General features: G+C 43.0%; 2 protein-coding genes across 3 annotated transcripts in view; both read right to left on the minus strand.

The window, feature by feature from the left end:
- Snx16 (sorting nexin 16) overlaps positions 1-19,517 on the minus strand; it is a 53,865-nt gene extending 34,348 nt beyond the window's left edge. The window contains exons 1-4 of one of the 2 annotated variants that reach the window (XM_084588711.1): positions 19,246-19,517; positions 18,007-18,321; positions 11,595-11,684; positions 6,478-6,626 (exon numbers count right to left, since the gene is read on the minus strand). In XM_084588711.1, the coding sequence (XP_084444837.1) occupies positions 6,478-6,626; positions 11,595-11,684; positions 18,007-18,300 (533 nt within the window). In that variant the 5' untranslated portion in view covers positions 18,301-18,321; positions 19,246-19,517. The remainder of the gene's footprint in view (positions 1-6,477; positions 6,627-11,594; positions 11,685-18,006; positions 18,322-19,245) is intronic. The other variant, XM_084588712.1, reaches the window with a different exon arrangement.
- Positions 19,518-20,047: 530 nt separating this feature from the next.
- On the minus strand, positions 20,048-20,908 carry LOC146203358 (GSK-3-binding protein-like). The gene has a single exon (XM_084588713.1). The coding sequence runs from the start codon at positions 20,744-20,746 to the stop codon at positions 20,306-20,308; it is 441 nt and encodes a 146-aa protein (XP_084444839.1). The 5' UTR covers positions 20,747-20,908; the 3' UTR covers positions 20,048-20,305.
- Positions 20,909-21,032: the final 124 nt, after the last annotated feature.

Below are 21,032 nucleotides of genomic sequence, written 5' to 3' on the forward strand. Positions count from 1 at the left end.
GTCACGAAGACAGGGATTTATGGGAATCGGCAACAGGGGCAGATACATGCAGTCAAGACAGAGGTTCCCGAGAAACAGGTAACACAAAGACACAAGCTCAAGAGTCCACAGTCCTAGCTAGCCGAAGCGCGCGAGAGTCTCCAACTTCTTCGTCTTTCAAGCACTACCTCGAACCGTCAGGTGGCAATATAAAGCCCCGCTTAAACCGAGCCGTATGAACGTGCCTGCGTATAACTTGAATGCAAGGATTTTGGCAGGCTGATTGTGATATCACCCTCCCATATGAAAGGAGAGGCCCGAGTTGGCAGCTCCTGCCAAACACACTGTCAGGAAGCCCTACGTCCAGTTAGTACACAACTACAGTGAAAGCTCGTTAATTCACAACTCGTTAATTTGAAATTTTGGATAATTCGAAATAGTCATCGTGGTCCGGTCCGCAGTGCATAGAAGTCTATGCGCGTAACAGCTCGTTAATTCACTCAAAAATTGGCGCCGCCACCCATAATTCGAACTGCGCGCCGCCAAGCGGCGCTGTTAAAAACCATCGTTGGAAGCTTTCACGGCAGAACGATAGATGGCACAACCATCGGGGCGCCGCTAGGGTGCTGGAACAAGTACTAAACAGTCTTTCCTGCCGCGACTCCTTCGAGGAACGACGTTTTAGTGTTATCGACCACGGTTTCGTGTTGCATTTCGTGAGCCCTCGTTTTGCACGCCGCTTGTGAGCTTGTGTCCGCGAGATGTGTTCGCGTGGGAAATACTGTGCCAAGACGGTGAAGGAGAAAGTGGCTATTTTACGCGAGGTGGATGAACGGAAGGCCAGCAAAGTGGAAATCGTGAAAAAGCACGGGATTCCACCAAGCACGTTGTCGACGTACGTCCGAAATAGGAAGGCCATCGAGGATGCCTATGAAGCCGAAGATTTCGCCAGCAACAGAAAAAGGCTTCGGTTAGCCAAGTATCCGGAAATTGAGACCGCTGTGATCACGTGGGTGAAAGAAATGAGAAGCGCTGACATTCCACTGAGCGGCCCAATTATCATGGCAAAGGCGGCCGATTTCGCCCTGCGCTTGAATGTGGAAGATTTTGTCGCCTCCGAAGGATGGTTTCACCGCTTTAGAGACAGACATAATCTTGTCTTCCGGGTGTTGTCTGGAGAAGCCAAAGAAGTGGATGCAGAATGGGAGTCCGGAGCCTCTGCCTGCGGCTGTGCGTGCTGTGCTGCAGGACGTCAGTTTTGATGATTACGTTGGAGTAGACAGCGATGCAGCAGTGTGCGGTGCCCTAAGTGATGAGGACATTGTCGCTGAAATTGTTGGGGAGCAGTCTGTCCCAGAAGAGGCAGAAGACGAGGACGACGAGGAGGAGCAAGAGCCCGTGCGTCCATCCGCGGCAGAAGTTATGGGAGCGCTGAATGTCGCGCGCCTTTTCTTCAGCTTTGAAGAGGGGGAAGAAGACTCCCTGCGTCGCATTCGCATGCTAGAAGACCGAGTGAGTATGGTAGCCCTCAGAGAGAAGAAGCAGAAGATGATAACAGACTTTTTTGCTAAATAAATGTTTTTCGTGCCCTCCGGGCATCAAACGCCTTCATTTTTGCTCACTTTCATTAGTTCGAATTTTGGTTAATTCGAACTGGCCTGGCGGCCCCGTGGAATTTGAATTAACGAGCTTTTACTGTATATCAGCTACCAGCTACCGCCTTCCACGACTTGTTCTTCTTTCTTCGCTCTTCGGACAGCCACGGAGAGGCATTGCGAAATGGCACGACTGTGGCCAATGTAGCTCTTGCTACAGAAGATGAGCTAGGCTGTGTTTGCCCATGACCACCACGAGCTTGTCTGCGAGGTTCTAGCACAGATAGCTGTTGTAACTAAGGTGCAGGGACAGCTGACAGAACTGGCGACGTGAAACCAACAGTCTGTTCCCTGAGGCAACAGTGATGGGTAGACCCAAATTGGGAACATGAAGAAGCAGGTGAGGTCTGCAGCCGGTCAGGCTTTAGCAGCGGCTGTGCAACTGGGTTCGAGCGCTCATCTAGCTTGGTTGTAGTGATCCCACTTCACCCCATTCCCTTCGGTCCCCTCGAAGTTGTGCTGTGTGAGCCTACAGTGGCAGTGGCTGCTGCTGCAGTTGCTATATCACCATTACTGAACAGGTATTATTTTGGTTTCCATCCTGCATTGTCCTTTCAAGTCTTCACATGAAAACTCCATATAATGAAAGCCTGCATATAACAAAAAACGTTTAATTGTATTGTTTGTCGTTGTGTGGTGTTCCTTAGAGTATTTTTATAATTTGCCTAATTGGTTCAAGGGAAGCTAAAATGGTTTTTCGATAACTTAACGAGATACGAAAACTCGAATATATCAAGTTTGTTGATAAAGCATGCCAAGTAGTTCAGAGCCAGCATTTAAAATGGTTGTATGATCCCTGATTAAATCTGTGGCAAAGTTCAGGTTCTTCCTTAATGCATCGCAGAGGTGTGAAGAAACTTGTGACGGTATCCTTGTAGACGAATTTTTACATTTTCGCTAGCTTCGAAAACATGCTGCCTTGCATAATCCAATGCCACCAGACAATGCTTCATGAGCCATTCTTTCAGTAGCATTGGTTTTCTCACTTTAAGCATCCGTTTATTTGCTGGCACCACTATAAATGACGTCATCAATATGGGCCCTGCCTGACGCTGTGCGCTTTAAAGACGTCTGAACGCCTGCACCACTTTGTTCAGCAATTATGTGTCATAAGACCCTTAAGTTCATCTCCTTTAAAGCTCACCAAATTCTAAAAACTCTTCATCTGGGCTTTTAACTGAATTGGCGCAGAATGTCTAATTGAAAATCTGAGGAAATTTTTATCAGTAGGATCGGACAAAATACTCCATTTTCTATTCATACAGCCACTATTCATACAGGCCCACTACCAGATATCTCGAAGACGAGGAAGGTTGTTCCCTCATATAAATCCAGTAACAAACACTCTCTTCTAAATGATCGCCACTGATCCTTGTCCAGTATGCCCTGTGAACTCCTGTAACATGTTATTCTCCAATAAGAGAATTCTTGGACTTTTGTAATTTTTTTCATCCACCACAACATGAATTTTTACAAAAACATATCGCTTGCCATTATTCTGAATGATCTTCACACCATCCTCAATATCAGCATGCAAACTGACACCATCTTTTTTGACTTCATGAAAGCAGTCGATAAGAATCCCCTGTTCGCAAAACTTTATAACGCAAATATGCACCAAAATGTACTTGCATAAATCAGATCATTTTTTATCATTCCCAGTTCATTTCAGCTAACAATGCCACGTTAAAACCCTCAAGCATTCCTAAAGGTTCTGTCCTTAGGCCTTTACTGCTCTTCTTTTTCCCTTTGTTACATCAATGACTTATCCTACCAAATTTCACGTCATATTTATTTGCTTGGAGAGTGCCTTATCTACAAACCTATGGCTAACTGTTCCAAATGAGAATTCGTAAAAGCTGACCAAAACAACATACAAACATGACACAATCAATGAAATTTCACTGCTGCTGTAACCTTCTAATATTTTCATATTTTGGGCTCAATAGATCTTATGCAATTAAAAAAAAATTAAGGTATCTTTCTCTTCTGGTTTACCTGGCATATGCACATGATGATCACCACATTATCAGCTAATAAGGTATAATTTAATGCCACAAACCATACCTTATTAGCAGATGAGAACATGTTTGTCACATGCATGTGCTTAGGTTTTTAAAAGCACTACCTCCAAAATGCTTCTCAATGTGTAAGCCTACTGACTCACGCAATGCCGGTTTAAATGAAATGAGATTATTCATCCACCATCTGGCGTCCACATCAACTGTACCTCATCAACACCCTAATGGGGGTTCAAAACAAGGTCATTAGATACACAGTTTCGTGTTACTCATATGACATCAGCATTTCTTCCTTAAAATACTGATCCAATCTGCAGGATATTTTATTCTGCTTTTGAATTGCTAGTTCTATTCTTTATCACAAGTGTTACTATTTGACACTCAGTCAGGAACACTATGTTGCGCACCTGCTTCACACATTTTCAACTGCACTGTATAACCACTCCAAGTTCCACGACCACGTGCACATACCACAACATTTTCAGTACCATTCTATCCGAGGACAGTAACTGACTCAAAAGACCTTCCGCCCCGTGGGGGTGGCGCAGTGGTTAGGGTGCTCGAATACTGTTCCCAAGGATGCAGGATCGAATCCTGGAATTGGCGGCCACTTATCGATGGAGGTGAAAAGCAAGGCTCCTGTTTGCTGTGCGATGTCAGTGCACATTAAAGAACTCCAGGTGGTCGGAATTTCCGGAGTCCCGAGTCGCTTTGGGACGTTAAACCCCACAAAACCAAAACCAATTGAAAGACCTTCCCCGCAAAGTTGCAGCGGCCACTGTAATTTGGTATTCCAAAATATTGTTTTCAAGATAATAAATTAACTGAAATTATCTCAGCTGAATTATCCAAAATTTTCAATATTCACTTTAGTGGCAAATGTGTTTCTTCAAGTTTTAATCCCAGTTTTTTTGCGGCACTAGCTCCTGCATAATTTTTTTTTTTTTTTTTTTTTTTTCAGTGCTTCCCTTTGATGGTTTTTTACAGTACACGATGGCGAATTTCTGTCCTGCAGTTTTTGCCATGTGAGAACATTGCTGATGTTTCATATAAAATCTTGTGCCACATCGAAGATAATGTGATCACAGGGAGGTGGTGTTGCCACCTTCTAGGACACACAATAAAAATTAGTTTTTGTCCTCCAGTGTGCCGCGTGGTTTATGCGGATGCACTTTCATAGTTTTGGTTTCTTGACGTAATTGCAACAAATGCGCGTGAAGGCTGATTTTTATCTTCATTGGCATTCTCTTGTGGAGGCCCGCAAATTATTAGGGCTGCTCTTAGTTTGTTTATTAGAGACTCTCCAGGTTTACCGAGTGAACAATTTTTCATTTTTGTTTGTTTATTACCAATTCTCATGAAGTATTATAGTTCTCTAGGCTTACTGAGTTTCGCTGAAGTTGTTCAGGTGCCTGGTAATGTGAAGTTATAGCATATGCAATGTCTCCTCTCTTTACAATGGCAGCGATGTCTCTACTTACTCGGATATGACTCCATGCACTGTCTGAATCAGATGGCAGCTAATTTTTAAAGAATGATAACTCATCTTCGGAAAGTGAGCTACATTCCCTGAATTCCAACTCTAACCATACACGCTAAGAAATACTGAACACATTTGCACTTCTAAGTGATGCAGCCATTCTTCCTGGCAAGGATGAGCAAGTGCCTTAACAGTTACAGAGCAGCGTTTAAGCAGACAGTCATAATGCTGAGCATTATAGCGGACGGCTGGAGGGTGACTCTGTTCTTCAAGTGCAAAAAGCTTCCCAATGAGAAGTTCCTGAGAGGCCTAATTTTTGTGTGCAAGAAAAGACATCGATGAATGACGCCCTCGTGTCTGACTGGATTTGACCTGCGAGGAACAAGTGCTCTGGTGTCGCACTTGTGAATATTTCCCTGCCTGTTTGTGCTCGATAGCTTCCATGGACACTTGACTCAGGTCAGAGAAGAGCTTCATGAAGCAAAAATGAATGTGTATATCGATTCTGGAGGGGTTTACTACTTTGTTACAGCCCTTGAATGTGAGCACGAATAGGCCATTCAAGGTTGCATGCTGCTGATGCTACATTGAATGGATAGTGAGTGCCAGCCACGAAAAAAACGTTTAATGCACAGCTCAAAAGAGCACCTCTGGTGACTGCTGCCAAGTGGACTGCGACTGCGTGAGACTGTTTTTTTAGGTATTTTTCTCAAGACATTCACAATCAAGAGCGCGCATCCAAGAGAAAAAACCAGCCAGCCTTCAGCTCCGAGAGCACAATGACTGAGAAAAATCTACCGAAATAAAAGCTTTTTCAGACCTCTGTGTACAGCCACATCTAGTTTTATTCTTACAATGCGAAAATTATTATTTATTTATTATTATTTTTTTTCAATTGGTACATGGGCCACACCTTCAAAATTCCCACACGAGTAAAAAAAAAAAGAAAACAACCATTGAGCGAGCTTATACAACAAATGATATTCCAGAGTCTTAAACCAGGCACGTAAACTAACGCATATACTATATGAGATGCCGTGCAGCAATGTTCTTTGCATGCATTTGATCAAACACATGCAATTTTCATTTTGCAAGCTTCTGTTAGTACCCTCAATTTACGATAACGACTGGCGCTATGGCACCTTCACCCAAGCTCATTCCATGCAGTAATGCCACTAAACGACAGCTAAATTAAGGTCCACCTACAAAAGAGGCCAAAAGTTGTGCTACTTATAACATTTATAATGATCCAATTTCCCTTTGAAAGGTTTATTATGAATACCGTATAAATTGCAGTGAGTCCATTATGCAGCCTACAATGATGAGCGATTAGCTTACTTACCTCTTGCTTATATCTCTGTGGCCCATAATATTCTTCACAAATGCTTGGAGACCAAGTACCCGGTCCTCAAGAAACATGGGGTCAAAATTGTTTCCAAACCAGCGCTTGGGAGGCAAGCAGAGTTGGAGGCCAGGAAACCGTGGTTTGAGCTTTGGAAAAAAGAAACGAATGAAAGAAACAATGAAGCAGATAATACAAGAGAAATAAAGTGAATATGTAACTACAAAAGGCAAAACGACCTCAAATGAAAACTGACAACCTCCTCAGTTCTTGCAATGTGACTGGCAAGCTTATGCCAAATGAAATACGCTGTGTGATACTGTATAATGTAAGAACCTATTTTAGTATTCATTGCTCTTTAGGAGCAATGAGCTGGCACAGGACCGGGTTAATTGGAGGGATATGGGATACGCCTTTGCTCTGCATAAAGTGTAGTCAGGCAGGCTGGTGATGCTCTTCATGATCTGGAAGTCAATTACAGTTTCTGAACTTGATGATGCATTATAAAAAAATATATATGCATGATCTGCAGTCTATCTACAGGCTGGCAGCTACTATTGGAAGCATTTTATACTATGTTCCGTATTTGCATGATTTTAAGCATCCCCTATTTTACATGATTGCAATTCCGAAGGTTGAAGAGGAGGGAGGGGGGGCTTAGATTTAGAAGATCTAAATTATCGCTTCCCGTTTTCGTGGCGATGTCTTGATATGAGAAGCATGAGAAACATTTTATTTGGCAAGTGCCTTAGGCAAACGCACTTGAATTTCAAGCTGTGGCAGCCCCCTTCAAACTGGCTCCGACTTCAGTTACGGCTGTCAAACAGCTGACACCAAACAAAGCAACGCAGGCATGCAATGCCTGTGAAGCCGGCCGAACACTAAATAGCTGCAGATTCCAGGTCCACGTCCAGGGTCGCTTTCGGCAGACTTCTGGCATTCTATGCCGCCAGCTGTAGTATGGTGTTGGAAGCAGCAGCACAAGAAGCCGACGATTGCGCTACAGATGCCGTGCCACCTCGGAACTTCGACGGCCCCGGCTAAACGACTGATTGACAAGTGCACTGGCAGACTTGTCTACCGTATTCTTCCTCACTAAAAATGCGGTGCTTAGATTCGAGTGCAAAATTCTTTAGTCTTGCGAAATCAGGGATAGGAGTGGGAAAATATGGCATAACTGCACATGCACTTAGTTTAACTGCAGCAGTGAAAGCTTCTTCAGCTTTCATTGCTACAAAGACAAACATAAGGAGCATCAAACATAACTGCCAGAAAAAAAAAAAAGAAACTTCAGCTACATAAGAAGAAAGTATTTCATGGTAAAAAGTGTTACACACTTTTCAAAGCCATTTTATATTAACTGCACAGGGCATAATGAGCAATTCATACGAACATTGCTCAACCCATAAAAGGCCATGAGAACAACATTTTGCAATATGGCATTTCCATGTTTTGCTCAAGAAACTGCAAGAGAAAAACTGAATGCTTAAGTATGTAAACCTACCATGGCCGGGGGCCACCCCAACCATGATGTTTTTGTCATTTTAGATGGTCAATAATAAACATGAATCCTGCTCACATAGCTGTTCTTAAGTTCTCAGTGCTAGCAATATATATCCATGAGGTTAACTAACAGCAGTCACTTTTGGCTACTAGTCCTTATGATATAAACATTTCTTATCAGTTCTACCATGCCCCAAAATATACCAAAACAAACTATAAACTATGAATATTTTAACGTCCCAAAGCTACACATGGGCTAAGATAGACATTGTAATGAAGAGCTCCCGATTAATTTAGGCCACTTGGAGCTCTTTAATGTGCATTTACATGACAATTTGTGAACACCAAGCTGCAGTTAATAAAATTGACCATTTACCAGCGACAAATTTTCACAAGGCATACCTAGGGATAATGGTGGACCATGTTGCTGCCTCTGTTCGTCCCCAAGCAGTGTTTGCTCAACCAACAATGCAACACACTGTGAGACAATAATTACGTACAGTTTAGTATGGTCGGTCGCGCAGTGGTTACGGCGCTCGACTACTGCTCCCAAGGATGCGGGATTGAATCCCGGCCTCGGTGGCCGCTTTTCGATGGAGGCAAAAAGCAAGGCGCCCGTGTGCTGTGCGATGTCAGTGCACGTTAAAGAACCCCAGGTGGTCGAAGTTTCCGTATTCCTCCACTACGGCGTCTCTCATAGCCTGAGTCGCTTTGGGACGTTAAACCCCACGAACCAACCCAAACTATAATGGCATTTGCAACGGTAGTACCCCCTTTCATTCATTTTCTCCAGGGAAAATCTGTGTTCATGATTAGCAAACCGCTAGGGGGGTGCACTACTTGAAAAAGGCCCATTTTACACCCGTGCTCCCAGAAGAGTTCAGCAAGATGAGACATATGGTATAAACATTGCAGTGTGTGTGATTAATTTGTAAGCAACCTCTGCTACTCGACATTGCTTAAGACATTGTTAAAAAAAAAAAAAAAAAAAAAAAAAAACTTGCCGAGTCATTCAATTGAAAGCAAATGCACTTAAACATGCTATTAATGTGTCTACTTAAAGTGTACGCCCCATAAGTCACTTTTTTTTCTAAGCTATTACAAAATTTGCTTTACTTTGTGGTGAGAGGCTACTTCCTCTCATACACAAGTCGTTCCAACCGCTCTAAAAAACAAAGCCACTTGACTTCAATAACATCTAAGCAGCGTTCCAAAGCATTAATTGCTGTTTTGGTCGATTGGCAAGAACAAGCTGAGAGAAGCCCTATCAGTCAAGGCATTTGCCAATGACACAACTTCTATAACCTTAAGGAATTTCTCTGTCCCGTCTAGAAATAACACACTAAAAAATTTCACTATGCAATCAAACACATGATCCATAGATAAATGGCTCTTGACTAGGATGTCAGCCAGTGTTCTATGGGAGCATTAATTCTTTCAGTTATGGTCACACATGCAGCAAAGGCCACAAAACACCATCTCAGACCATCTCCATGTGCATGCACATACAAATGAATCAAGATTTCCACTTGACAACTCCCAAGTTGCACAATTTTAGACCTAGCTTATTGTTTTTCATGATGTCTTCACAGCTTTTTTTTTGTTTTTTATTCATTCTAAGCACTTATAGATTATGCAACACTGTCAGTCCTAGTTCTCCACCCTAACCTACGCTGCCAACAAATACATAGTGCAGGAACAGCGCAAGGAATGGGACACAGTGACATGAGGAGGCACAAACACAATGCGCTGTGCTTCCTCGCGTCCCTGTGTCCCATCCCTTGCGCTGTTTCTTCGCCATGCAAGACCAACTAGCCCGCCAACTCGCTCTTATAAATACACAGAATGACTATGTCCTCTGCCAACAAGTTCTTAATGCTCCTTGAGCTCAGATAGTATGCATGATTTCAGCTAAACAAAAACGTATTGCAGTGCATTACATTGTAACATTATATTTTTCACTCCTTTCATAAAATTTATCCCAAGCAAATTTGATCTCATGAGCCTGAATCTGGAATCCAGCACACTGTCACACCACTTGCAATGCTAAGAATAATTCCTTAGCACTGCTAAGGATACAGCATCAATGTAATAGAAAAACAGAAGCTGCAGGGCACAACAAACGCACCAGCTGCCTACATAATAAGCACTTTCACCACCTGTTAAACTCAAAAATATGACCATGGGTAACAACTCGGTTTAGGAACAAAGTTTTGCAACTATAGTATGATTAAAGAACTCTAGTTTACACTGCATGATTTTAGCATCATTAGCCACTAGGCATTCAATATGATAGCACTTAGCAAGCTTCTGACAAAATCATCAATCCCAGGAGTACACTACAGCCAGGCACCCAGGAAAATGAACTCCCTACTCTGCTATGCCTTCTGCTAAACTCTGCTATGTCTTCTAGACATGCGCAAACTGTTATCATGCATGATATAACGCTGCTACACCTATTAAAGTTAATATGTTCCACGTTGCCTAAAAAAGTATACACATTTAACAATCTTAAATGCACAACCGCACAGATCAAACACAGGATAAATGCAGCAACAAAAACATTTTTGTTCTATGCAAGTGATTCTTAAAGAGACGAACAGTGCACTATCAAGTGTCAAACTTTTTTGATGAAATGTAAGGCTTCCTGTATCAAGTGGTCTACTCTGTAGTGGTTTTATTAGAAATATAGGAGAAAAAAAAAAATCTTACTGAGAATTTTTCAATCAGTGCATGCGCCTGTTTTTATGTAGTGCGATGATGGAAACGAGAAGCTACTGCGATGATGACGATGATGACTGGGCATCAACAGAAGTGATGTAATGAAAACTAATACAAATCTCACCCTTAGACATATTTTAGTGTAAAGCTATGTCTATTTTAAAATCCAAACCCAAAGCTGTTACGCCATAGGAATGTGTGCCTCATTGATGAAAGTTTTAGTGGGCTGTGGTCACTACTTCACCCAAGGAATTCGAAACAATGCGGCATTATCTAGAGACAAGCACTAAAGCACATCAAGCTATGCTAAAAGTAGGGTGTTTTTTCTTTTTGAAGGGCACACTGAAGAGTTTGCAAAATATAATAAAATATGACAAGCCCTTTTTAAAGAAGAAAGAAAGACATAACAAAATCAGTGATATTTTATAGAGGTGTAAACACTACAGTGATAACGACAGCGTTTCCCCGCAAGAGGCACTTCAGTTGGTTTTATTTGATTCTTAAAGCCAAATAAAAATTATAAATGATGGTTTCTGAAATAATTGGTTTGGTCTATCTCAAACTGACTCAGGCTCTGAGAGACACCATAGTGGAGGGCTTTAAAAATTTAGACCACCTGGGGTTCTTTTAATGTGCACTGACCTCACACAGCACACGGATGTCTTGCTTTTCGCCTTCATCGAAAAGCGGTCACCACAGCCGTGATTCAATCCCGCATCCTTGGGCACAGCAGTCAAGCGACCTAACCACTGCACCACGGTGGCGGGGTTTCTTAATACTTTAGCGCTCGATCTTAGCTATATGAGGCAAGAACTTTTCATTTCCACTATAATCTCATTAGATATTTTGGTCAGTGTTCTGGCCCTTTAATAATAATTGGTAGGGCAGCTTACCTGTTTGCTCAGCCTAGCAAAGTCAGTGTACCGCCTGAAGACAAACCAGTAGCGCCCACTTTCAACATGCTCCACTCTGATCTTGAACACCTGATAGAAAAAGCAATTAATGCAGTTATGTTTGTAGAATGAAGAAAGCAAAGTAACCTTGTGTCTTCAGATAAGAAAATGTTTCCCAGTTAGTGAGACTCAACTCCTGTAACTGAACTTTTTAGTGCAGTGGAAAAACTTGGGTCTTTCCACCCGCTTGTTCATTTTGGTGACGTCACCTCCAAATGCAAAAGTTTGTATTTTGTACCCCGCTAGCGGAATCCCCGATGTCAAGCATGACGCTATAAATTCGAGCCCTATGATTGGGTTGGCATGTGGCCACAGCACTGGGTTTCTTTTTTTTTTTTTTGTCAGGTTTACTTCGTTTTGCAACATTTCACAAAGCACACATCATTCTGAACACACTGCTTAAAGTCAGTGAAACCGCCATCAAGTTGAGTATTGTTATTACGAGACACATAGTTAATACTGCTAGTCAACATTTCACAAAGTACGCATCATTCTGAACACACTGCTTAAAGTCAGAGTGAAACCGCCATCAAGTTGAGTATTGTTATTACGAGACACATAGTTAATACTGCTAGTCACACATCATCACAAGTCAGTGTGTGTAAAGGTGTGGTGAGCTGCCAGAGGTAACTGCTGTCAAAATTTTGTCTTAATTTTCTTCTGTTTTTGGTAAAATCTACATATATGAAATAATAAAAAGGTAATTCGTCAGTCTTAAACCCTTCACCGTTTTGTTATATCAACGAATTTCTTAACAAAACTGCTTATTTCTTTTAGTCCAGATTTCAGTTATTATTGCAATAAAAAGCATGCATTCGATCTTTAAAAATATTTGAAGCAAACACGAAGTCAAATTAGCAAATTGAACTTTATTATTTCTCACAATACGGAAAACCAACTTCCTGCTAGTAATGAGCAATAAAAAGTAAAAAATGACCACAGCCAACAATTTCTTAACTCTTTCACTGAGTTATGGTGATTGTCCGAAGATGACGACGACGAAGAAAAGCGTCGTTTCCGAGAAGATGGGCCAGCAATGCACGCGTCGCCTCCGCCGGATGCCATATTTAAAACCCATGTTGCCATACGTAAATTTATGTGGTAGAAAAAAAAAAAAAACGAAATTAACAGGTCAGTGCTGCCATCTGTCGAGCAAAATGCCATCTAAGCCACAAACGAGCGCTGCTCGTCCGAAACGCTGAAGGGAAGAACCTATTCAGCGAGGACGAGCTATAGTCGTCCAAAACAGTTTGGGGACGGCTTTGCAAGGACGAGCGCAGCTCGTCCGAAACGGTTAAGGGGTTAATTTAGTGCACGCAACAGCTTAGAGTTCCTTTTTTTATAGACAAGTACCGAGTATTCAAACTGAGCATTCAAGAATGCGAGTGATACTCAAGAGAACAGGGCGAGTGGAAGAAAGACCTTTACTCAGAGCTGTGAAAATGCTAAGGCCCAAACTCTGAAAGCTCCCCTCATCCATCCTTATGTAAGAGGCAGATCTCACACGTCTCGGTCCAAAGGCACCTGCCAAAAGTTTTACACTGAAGCCATTATTAAAAAATAAACAAGGTTCATTACAGAGTTTTAAAGTTTAATGGCTAATATATAGACGCGTGGGTGCTTTCTTCAAATTTTTTTAACCCAATGTGAAAAATCCCCACAGATTAGCACAGAACTTGACGTTGTCTAATGACAGTGGAACTCCATGGTCTGACACAGTTGCCCTCTCATGCTGTAATTATCTGGTTGGGCTTCGTCTATGGGGTTAAACGTCCCAAAAGTGGTATTCACATGGGGAAGCCTTTCGGGGAGGGGGTGTGGTGAAACCACCGGCCGGCGGAACCCTCTCCCGTGCTCCCAACTTCACAAAGGCGGCGGAGTACGAGAGGGGTGTCACTGTTGCCAGATGACACATGCTTGGCGTGCGCCGAGGAGAGCGCGTCTGCGCTGCCTGCCTCGATCCTTCGCCGCAGCCGGGTTCAATGTGCATTGTTGGAACTTTGAACTCAAGTAGTGTGGATGGGACCTCATGATAAGCTCTCATGATAAGCTCCATAAAACCCTGGCCCTCAGAACCGGGTTAAGTGGAGAAATATGGGAGAGGCCTTCACCCTGCAGTGGGTATAGTCAGGCTGATGATGATGAGTGTGGATGGGACGTGAAAGGGACGAGGAAATCAGAGACGGGTTCACGATGAAGTAGCGAGGATACGTTATATCATTTCAAGGTCAAAATAAGAGACAGAGACAAGGTAGGCGTCAGAGCCATGACAGGAACAGACTAGAATGCACACCCTCATACTTTTTTCCATTGTTACTAGGTCCCTTGATGAGGACTGCAGTTGGTTCAAAAATGAAATAAAATCCAAGTATTTTATTTATCTCACTGAATATTACAATGAACGACAAAGAGCAAAAGGCTGCCAGTATCAGTTTGAATAATTCCCTGTGTCCATTCTTCACACTGCGATATTTGTAGTTTGTACACGAAAAGTAATATATTAGAACACAATAATTTTACCGCATATGGCAAGTGCACTTTACAAATCATGCACACAATGAACTTGGCAGGAAAAAAAAAGATACATCACACTTGCTGCAAAAACTAATGTTGAGTGCGAAACAAAAAACATCAAAATGTCAGGTGACGTATCACAGCTAATTATTTTGCATGTTTTTCTATGGTCATGCCATGTTTCGCGAGAATGTTCAGTTGCTTCGGAAGATTGTAGCACAATGACTGCGTATGATCAGTGGTGCGGGAGTGTGGAAAGCATAAACATTTTTTGTGATTTTGCACTGGATAAGCAGGTTTTTATCAAATTAAATGGAGCATTTTAGCCATAAAATCAATGTTATTAAAAGAGAAATCCCAAGCATGCATAAAAGCCCCTCAGGGTGTGTAAAGTAGCTGACATGAAGACTCTAAGTTATCAAAGTATGCATCAGCGTACAAATACAACGGCATGTTAGCAATCATTTGCACAATGAGTATTTGCACGCATATATTCTGACTATTCTGTTAGGTTCCAGACACTGAGGCTGTATGAGGGAAAACACTGCAGATTAGAATTTTCATTGTTGTTGGAAGACTGCTTGCGGCAACTTGGATGCCAGCTTGCTTTAATTTACTAGGAACATTTTATACCCCAGTCACACGCTCATTTTCAGAGGCAACAGAGTCAACAGCCTTCGAGATTTTCAACTGCAATCGAACTCGAAGGAGTTGTGCCGCTACTACAGGCCAAAACTCGACGGCTATTGAAATAGTTGTGGTGTTTGGCGCCGAACTTTTGTGGCGCCACTATCGTTGCTTTCGGTTTTGATTAAATAACTAAAATCTCTCTATAAATGCAAAATAAAATATATAAAATATAACTGCAGGTGTTTAGTTGTTTATTCAAGGGCAACTGTTTTTTTTTTTTTTTTATCACGTTGACATTCATACGGCTGTGCTTTTCATTGCGTTTGCTGTTCTCGGTGGCGCATGTTACAGTACTAGAGAGTGATAGAGAGTACATAAATATTGCCTTAAAAACAAGCGATGCTATTATTAAAATTATTACGGATATTAATATTTTACCGTGTAAATTAAAGATATCAAATAATAACGCTTGTTCACGTTTTTGCATCGTAAACGTGCTGTGCACGTGTGCATGACGCTCCTTGGGTCAACGCTAGCAACCTTGCGCAACGTTCGATGGCCTCCGAAATCTCAATAGAGTTCTGAGCTGTTCCGTTGACTTGGTAGACTATCGACTCAATGGCCATTGAAAGTGCATGTGTGGCAGCGTTCGAAGGCCTTCGAGTCGATAGACAGTCTGTTCGAGGACCTTCGAAATGCCCATGCGAAAGCAGTATTATACTCATCATGCGTCCCACAAGCAGAGAGTACGACTGTCCACATCGCTATGACCTTCCACATAAACATACTCGAGATTGTTTTATTGCACTCCGCACGACCAACATACCAAAGTAGTGGCTGCTCTTCAGCCAGTGAAAATGGAAAGGAATGTTTCTTCGTAGGTCACAGCAAAAGGGCACCCCACCCCACCACAACCATCTACAACAACGCGCTTCCCGCAGAGCGCGACCTGCGAAGTTGCCAGGAGTGCGAAGAAAAGGCCGCGGACACCCCTCCTCCCGGGGGAGATTTTGTGCCAGCGGACAAAAAGCTTCCCACCCCCGAGGGGTCCTTAAGAAACAGGTTCAGGTGCCCAAAAGAGGCTCGTTTTCACAACATCCCGGTCGAGTGGGGTGGGCTTCTCCCCCTTGTGAATACCCCTAAAGTGACTCAAGCTATGAGGAACACTGTAGTAGAGGGCTCTGGATAATTCTGACTATCTGAGGTTCTTTAACGTGCACTGGCATTGTATACATATGGGCGCCTTGCGTTTTGCCTCCACCGAAAAGTGGTTAGGTTTGAATCCGGAATGGTAGTCAAGTGCCAGGAACCCCTGAGCCGTTGTGGCAGGTTGCTGCCATTAGATCACCACTGCGTTCACACTGGGTTCACACTGGGTTCACACTGGGCTTGCATATTACCACCTTGTACCAAAAGGCCACAGAGTGCATATGCAAGTGAGCATCAAATGGCGCAGCAATAAAGTGAAGCGCTCATCCAGGGCAAGGAGCGGCAAAAGGATGCACAAGCTTATAGACAGATGTGAGGCGGCCTCACTGCAATGAAGGCTTCCTTACTGAGGTAAAGATGGTTTCAGGGTTTGAGCCTACATCAGTCCATTAGGCAAGCTCTGTAGCTTTGTTGTCTGCATACATTTTACAGCAAATATAGAAACACCTCAGTAGCTACTTTACACAGGGGTGCATACAACACAACTACTCGCCAACCTGACATAAAATGTGAGAATAAGTAAAACCTGGAGTCACGCAACAATGTGGGGCTCACAAAGAGGATGGAGGATTTACAGTGGTTGTCCCCCTCCTCAGGAGAGCAATTTTACATGGAAAAATTATGCTGAATTCCATTCTATCAATGAGAAAGTACAAGAAAATGCATACATAGTTCAGATAGGACTGACTTCCTGCACCCCCAACCACCCCCTACAGAAGTGACCCATAAATCTGCTTATAGGCTTACACGGACAAAAATAATAAACGATTCAACAGTACGAATGGCCAGAGGATGAACCTGCACAATAAAACAACAAAAAAGTGCACAAACATTCATCTAGTCAAACCCCTAATGACCTTTCCTCTGAACGAGACTCTCTTATAGCTCGATAGATTAAGCATAACCAATTCATTCACAGCGTACACATGTATGCTGGCTTTTTGCTGGGACATATGAGTTGCAACTGGCCATTTTATATTTCGAACATTTTGAACCCTTTAAGGCAAGCCACGAAGGGCCAATTTAGGCCGGGTATGTAAAATGAATGGAGCAAATAGTTTTTAAGATGCACACCACTGCCTTTGAAATTAATGCTGGTGTGGCCCCAGAATGTATGTATATTTGCTAACTTGCTTTCCAAGTCTCGGAGTTTTCAAAAGTCCTGAAACAAGCTGAATCTGCCTTTTTCACAAGATGTGGCGCCCTTTAAAGAGAGGCTAAAACCCGTCTGCTACTGGCTGAAGACAGCATACTTGGGAGACGCAGCCATGATCCAGTTCCATGAAGAGAAAACTGTGCATGCAGAGAGGCTATGCGAGTGCTTGACAGCTGCTGCCATCTGTTGCATATGCCTGCCACGAATATGAACTGCACATGAGCAGCTAGGACTGGTGGTTTCAACCAGTGGCGGGGCATGCGCAGAACGATCATATGAAAAAAGTGGGTTGTTTACATAATGTCTAAGTAGAGAAATCAATTCAAAAGAAGTACAATAGGCTGAGGACGTGCAATCATGATTTGGAAATATGAGGACCCAACAGAAATTGCATAATTAATCATCAGGAAAAGATGAATTTTTTGTGTGAGCTTCAAGGCAAGTCTCCAACGAAAATCTGAACATATCAAAATTTTTCGTCTGACTGGATCATAATTTGTGACTAAAAATAGTAAAGAATAAGATTAGGATATGCCATTTACACATGCCGAATGTATAAATAATATGTAATTTCTGTAAGCTAAAACTAAGCATGCATGCAAACACTGAAGTGGAACCAAGGAACGCTTAGGCAGCGGATGTGGTAGCACAGTCAAAACCATATCACCTGGTACACGTGCCTATCCCTCAATGAAAATAATTTCTCCTACTCTGTGCACTTGCCAATGAGCCTACCGTATCATGACTGAGTAAAGAATGCGTAGTCTGGCCCTGTCTACTTTTATTGTTGGCACTTCCCGTAAATAAAAAAAAGTAGTGAATAAAACTTTGAGGGGAACTCACTGTAAACCTTGCTCGTTCTTCCATGACTTCATACCCAATAATAGGAGTGTTGTACTCTGGAATGACGACTATGCCGTCTTCTTCAATATCACAGCAGTGGCCATTGGAAACGTCACCAGAATCACTGCTCACACTGCTTAGAGACTCTCTATCATGTTTCGAGAAGGGGTAATTTGACATCTCATGCAGCGCCCCTTGCTCAGGCACTGGTTCAGTTTTTGGTGTGCAGCTGTTCTCAGTGTCTAAAGTGTCAGCTTTGGAGGGAAGCTGGTTGCTTTCTACTTCGCTGGACATCTTCACGGAGTAAAGTAAATCCTAGAACGAGAGAGAAAAAAAAAAAGCATGAGTGCAGCAGAATGCATTCGTTTTAATTCCCTAAACTAAAGCAACACTGTTAGCCCATTGCCTGCATGATGAAAGCAGAAAGCATACAGCACACTTGAATAAAAAAATGCACTACAGGAGGAGACCACTGAAGACCACATTTTCTAAAGTTACATTACTTCTGCCACTTATGCATAAAATGCATTTACTTCATGCTTCACCAAATATCGCATTTATTGTGACAACTGCTGCTTAATGGCAGCCCAGGTACCACCTGCCAATTGCTTCTTCACTTAACCAAGTGCACCGTTTAGTTTTGCGCGCGCTGCAACTTAGGCAAGTGATTTTGATCCAAAAATTGGTCAATACATTCTGGCCATCAAATGTAGAAAGACACCACCAATCTACAAAAATGCAAAAGGTGTACTGGACCTAATTGAAAGCAGCGAATCATTCATTATGTGGCTGACTATCATATATAGTGCCTGGACGAAAATATAGACTATATTCTGCAGCAAGTAATCATTAAATCCTAATATCAGATTACATCGTCCCAGCTCACACCTAGACCCGTCAGAAGACAAACATACACATACGTCTGCCACTTAGTAGAGAGAGCGCACTAGGACGCACCCCTCCTTTCTTTTCACCCAGTGACATATATACAAGAGCTCTGATGCCAAATTTAGTGAGCCTTACCACTACTGAATGAGGCTAAACTTGCCAATTGTTTCCCTTATACTTCCTGATAACCTTGAACTACACCGATACGTAAGTAAAGGATTGCAAACAGCGAACATTTCGCAAACGGTGTGTAGGGCCCTGCGATCAGATACACGAGATTTACTCCAATAAAAAGGTCGATTGCATTAGCCAGAACATGCAAACAATTAAACATGCAAGTAAAGTACTTACCTGAAACAAATAAGAGAACTAGGCGCTCACAAGCAATCTGCCTCGTAACGGTCATTAACCTAATATTGATAAACCCCAAACAGGCTGCGCTATGTCAAAATTTTGAAGCGATAAATACAGTATATACGAAAGGCAAAAACAAACGACCAGACGTAAATAACTCCCGGTAGGCCTAACACACTGCGAGAACAGCGGAGCATACGGAGCCGTAGTGACGCAAGACAGGTCTGAAACCAGTCACGTGACCACTCGTCAATTTGCGGATTGGTTGCACACGTTTTAATACAGAAAACCAACTTCGTTGCCTGCTCCAATTTAACTTTTCTTTTGCCCTGCGTCTTTCGATGAACACAAAAGTAGCGAATCAAATGCATTTCATGAATAAAAATAATCTAGACGCGAGATGTGCGCATTTCTCTGACGCATACTCCGCAATGGCTACAAGCTTGCACATTGAGGAAAAATACTCTGCTGCGATACATCAGCGTCTTAAAACCCAACGGCTGTTTCTCGGTGACTCACTCGCTACAATGTAGCGGTCACAAAGAAGGCGACACTGCAGAAGTGAATTTGTTACGTAGCTTAGTCTTCATTCGCGGCTTTTTTTAGGCTAGAGCACATGTCGCGATTGCAGCACAGCAGTGGGCCTCCCTTCACATTCTCTCCTTTCGAAACGGAATTTTCCGGAATGGACGCCGCGGGCATGAAGGGTTCATGTGGAAACAACATAGGCAGCCTAGATAGTACACATTGGACCCGGAAAACAGCGAAAACAACCAACAGCGTCAATCACACCACACGATCAAAACGGAAGAAAGTCCTGATTTATTTCAGACACGAGGCCTTACGTATCCGCTCGCATAGCTCACACGAGGACGAAACAACCTGAAAATCTGCCGCATGCAGGCGAATAGGGTCAGAGGAACGCATTGAAACGCGCACATGGACATAACGTTCAAGCCAGACGGCCACACACGGGTCATCAAATATCAGTCTGGCGAGCAGGAAATTTTGCTACAAGTCAGTGATGTGATGCAAAACTTGCGTTTCATAGGCGAACCTAAAATGAAAATGAGTCCCTCGACGAGCTGTCTAAGGAATGAGGAGTCTTTTTTTTGCCAACCACATTGTCTTGGAGCCTGCGCACGGCTTCTTGAATGAGCGTCCCCTGCTGAAGAAGTTCCTGCAAGAGTTCGTATGGGTCCTTGTCGGATTCCTGCTGGTGTTGGTGGCTGGCGGCGCAGGTCCTGCGTGCACAGTCTTTCGCCACGGCGGATAACACACCACTACTCTCCGACCGCCGAGGCACCAAATACGGGGAGTAACGTGGATGTCGCTGTTGCCCACAGACGTGGCACGGCTGCTGGTGCGACTTGAGTTTAAGGTTTTCTTTGATGGCCGACGCCAGGTCCTCTTCTACTTCGGCTGCTTTGCCCAGCACACTTGACCCTTCCGACGACAGGACATTCTCCACAACAATAATATTTCCATTCCTGGGCATCGCTTGCGCTCGCTGCAAGTCGTCAACGGTCCCAGTGGAGGCCCTGATGAAGCCAGACAGCACGTTTTTTCACCGGACGCACACCAAACGGTCAATCTTTGTTTTGGACTGAGACCTGTGCACCTTGCGCCACAAGAGCCACACGCGCGCAACAAAATAGTTTCTTGTTGTAAGTCGCGTGTAAAACTAAAACGCTCAGCTGTGAACTTCAAAGTCATACAGCGCCAAAATAATTATGTAAATTTACATTAAAACTTAAAATATATTGATATCAAAAGCATAATAA

Source organism: Amblyomma maculatum, chromosome 1, assembly GCF_055883805.1.
Source record: "Amblyomma maculatum isolate TAMU_Amacu chromosome 1, ASM5588380v1, whole genome shotgun sequence".
Classification (NCBI taxonomy): Eukaryota; Metazoa; Arthropoda; class Arachnida; order Ixodida; family Ixodidae; genus Amblyomma; species Amblyomma maculatum.